This window comes from Carlito syrichta, unplaced genomic scaffold (assembly GCF_000164805.1).
Source record: "Carlito syrichta isolate Samal-C Ts95f unplaced genomic scaffold, Tarsius_syrichta-2.0.1 Scaffold130380, whole genome shotgun sequence".
Classification (NCBI taxonomy): Eukaryota; Metazoa; Chordata; class Mammalia; order Primates; family Tarsiidae; genus Carlito; species Carlito syrichta.
This window is the reverse complement of record NW_007074476.1, coordinates 7,026-9,973: the sequence shown is the minus strand read 5'-3', so window position 1 is coordinate 9,973 and position 2,948 is coordinate 7,026. Positions and strand designations below refer to the sequence as shown.

Below are 2,948 nucleotides of genomic sequence, written 5' to 3'. Positions count from 1 at the left end.
GCCCTTCAGTCTCCTGGATCAGCCTCGGGATGACGAGGGGCAGAGGGCAGGGGCCTGGGATATCTGTGTAGCGCGCGCCTTGGCAGTGGGGCCGAGCCAGGTGGGAGGGGCTCGTAGCAAACAAGGGAGGCCGAAGCGTTTGAGTGGCAAGAAAATGAGCAGTGCCCTCTCTGTGTATCTGAAATGCAGAGACCAGGCGCGTATGATTTTGAGGGTTACCAAAAAAAGACGTGGGGAGACGACGCAACAAGGAGAAATGGTCAGGAGCGGGAGGGAGGGCCCACACCAGCCCCACCACGAGCTCCCCAAGTGGCCGTGGACAGGCAAGAGCCCCGGAGACTGTGGAGCCATGGGGCTCACGTGGGCACCCCTTGGGAGCTGTGCCGGGTCCTGCCACTGCAGGATGTCCCCACCTGCCCGATGAGTGGGTGCCGGCCCCTGTGCTTTCCTGGCGCCACGCGGCATCCTATCCTGGGTGTTTCTAGTACCCGCCTTTATACTCTTGGGAATGTAGGGACACTGTGATGGTTGGGACATACACCCAGAAAGTAAGTCTGGGTGACAGGCGAGGACACAGTGGTGCAGTGTTCCATGGCCCAGAAATGCAGGGCACTGGTCCTCCACGCCACTGTCCTAGGAGCCCAGGGCTGGTGAGCTCTTCCCAGTTAGGACACCTGCAGGCACCTGGGCTCCCAGTGGGTCTTCACACAGCTGGCTGACCGTAGTTGTTTTTACAAGTAGCTATGAGCACTTTGGGGGGGCACACCAGGGAATAAAATAACATACCTGTGGGCAGCACCTGATCTCACCCCCAGACAAAAGGAAAAACGCAAAAGTGACATACGACCCAAGATTCAGAAGCCCGGCCCCAGCCCCCTCCCCACCAGAAGAGCCAACACATTAAAAATAAACGGTCTTTTTATTGTGTGTCCACGAAAACAAAGTCAGGGTGGCCTTTGGTCAATGCCCCCAACAAGGTGACAACAAACAGGAGGCATGCATGACAACAACCATGTTCTCCTCTGAGGAGTGAGGGCCTGCCCTCCTGGCCCTCAGGGTCAGAGGCAAGCAGGGTTGCAGAGGAGGCATGAGCAGGACACCACACCGTAGGGGGCTCAGGCTGCAACCTCCCCGGCAAGACCAGGCAGGGGAGCAAGCGCTGTCCTGGGCTAGGCCCAACCCCCCAAGCTAGGACACACAGAAAAGTCCCCCCTCCCCCCCAGCAGACACCGCTAAGGCCTCAGCCAGGACTTCTGGAAGAGCTGGCTCCGTGGCCAAGGCCCTAGGGCTCTGTCCAGAAGGGGCTACCCTCCTCGGCCTGCATGGAGTAGTAAACAAAGAGCAGGAAGGCTGCAAAGACCAGGAAAAGCAGCAGCTGGCCCCAGAGTGGGACCTGGCGATCCGGCCCCAGGCCAGAGCCAGGAGCCTGCTCTTCTGGCCGGATGGCACGGCGGGCCAGCCACGAGGGGGGAGGAGATGAAGATGACACAGAAGAGGTGGAGGCTGACGAAGGATAGTAGGACAGGCCCAGGGAGCTCCTGGAGACCGGGCGGTAGTGCGCGATGCTCTGGTAGGCGCTGTCCCGGCCATACACTGGGCGTTCCCTGAGGCGAGAGAGGGAGTGGTGGGCCAGGAGGGCCCGGGCCCAGAGCCCGCCCCTGACCCTGACCCTGACCCTCCCCTTACCCACCTATCCTTGCTCTCCTCTTCAGAAGAAGAGAAAAGATTGTCATCGCGGACCTGAAGAAGAGAGTCGGGGTGAAGGCCTCGTCACATATCTAGGTCCAAACTTCCCTGGCAGCCCACTCTGACCATCATTCCAAGGCCAGGCCCCGCCCCCTCCAGAACAGTGTGGAGTTCTGGCCTTCTGTGGATGCGGTCTTGCCATTGGGCTCTGTGACTATCTTGGCCTCTGTGTCCCAGTATCCTCCTTTCTCTTCCAGGACTCTCAGAAAGAGCTAGAACCGGCCAGGCTCAGAGACTCAACCTGTAATCCCAGCACTTTGGGAGACTGAGGTAAGTGGATTGCCTGAGCCTATACGTTTGAGATCATTTCGGGCAACTCGGCGAGACCTCGTCTCTACAATCAATCAGAAATTAGCTAGCCATGGTAATACACGCCTGTAGTTCCAGCTATCTGGAAGGCTGAGGTAGAAGGATTGCTGGAGCCCAGCGGGTTGACGCTGAAGTGGCCGTGAGTGTGCCCTGCACTCCATCCTAGGGAATGGAGTGAGACTCTGACTCAAAAAAAACCCAAAAACCTAGAACCTTGATCCCAGACCAAGGTGCAAAGCACATTCTACAATGGTTCCCGAAGTTGGGCCTTGACCAAACAGGTGTCTGCTGATCCTAGGTCTCCCTGGAGGCCCAGGGGCCACCATTTGCACCCAGCCATGAGGTCCCAGGCCGCACCCACGTTCAGGGTGCCTGCCCCAGCTCACCTGGTGGTGGAAGGTGGTGGCATCTGAGAGTGAAGTCGCTGACTGGCGGAAGCCCTTGGCGGCGCCCGCAGACTCAGGCTCCCTGTAGGTCCTGGTGCTCAAATAACTCTCCTCATAGTAGTCGTCATTAGAGCCTTGGGAAGGGGATAGCGGTGGCAGGAGGCAGTGGCGTGCCCCACCTGGCTCACACCCGAACCCCACCTCGGGCCTGTGGCAGTCTTCCCTCTCCAGGGTTGCTGAGGAACGCTAGGGTCTCAGGCCTCGAGTTTTCCCGTGCCCGGGCCCGCGGTGCCGTGGGGTAAAGTGCCCACACCCACCCCGCCTTACCCTTGCTTTGATAAAGCAAGGCGTCCTCCTTCTTGGGCAGATCGTACATATCCGAGTCCCCCGAGGCCGAGTCCGCGTCTGGGTGAAAGGACGGGTAGCACCATGGATCCCCGGGCTTCCCTCCCTCCTCCCCAGGACCCTCGCGACCCTGCCGCCCGCCCTCCCAGGCGCCGTCCCTCC

At 59.8% G+C, this 2,948-nt stretch overlaps 1 protein-coding gene across 1 annotated transcript in view; it reads right to left on the bottom strand.

Moving 5' to 3' along the window:
• Positions 1-900: 900 nt before the first annotated feature.
• Positions 901-2,948, bottom strand: part of EMD (emerin) — a 2,356-nt gene continuing 308 nt past the window's right edge. The window contains exons 2-5 of the mRNA XM_008048964.1: positions 2,769-2,846; positions 2,442-2,575; positions 1,691-1,740; positions 901-1,604 (exon numbers count right to left, since the gene is read on the bottom strand). Coding sequence (XP_008047155.1) covers positions 1,283-1,604; positions 1,691-1,740; positions 2,442-2,575; positions 2,769-2,846 — 584 coding nt within the window. The 3' untranslated portion in view covers positions 901-1,282. The remainder of the gene's footprint in view (positions 1,605-1,690; positions 1,741-2,441; positions 2,576-2,768; positions 2,847-2,948) is intronic.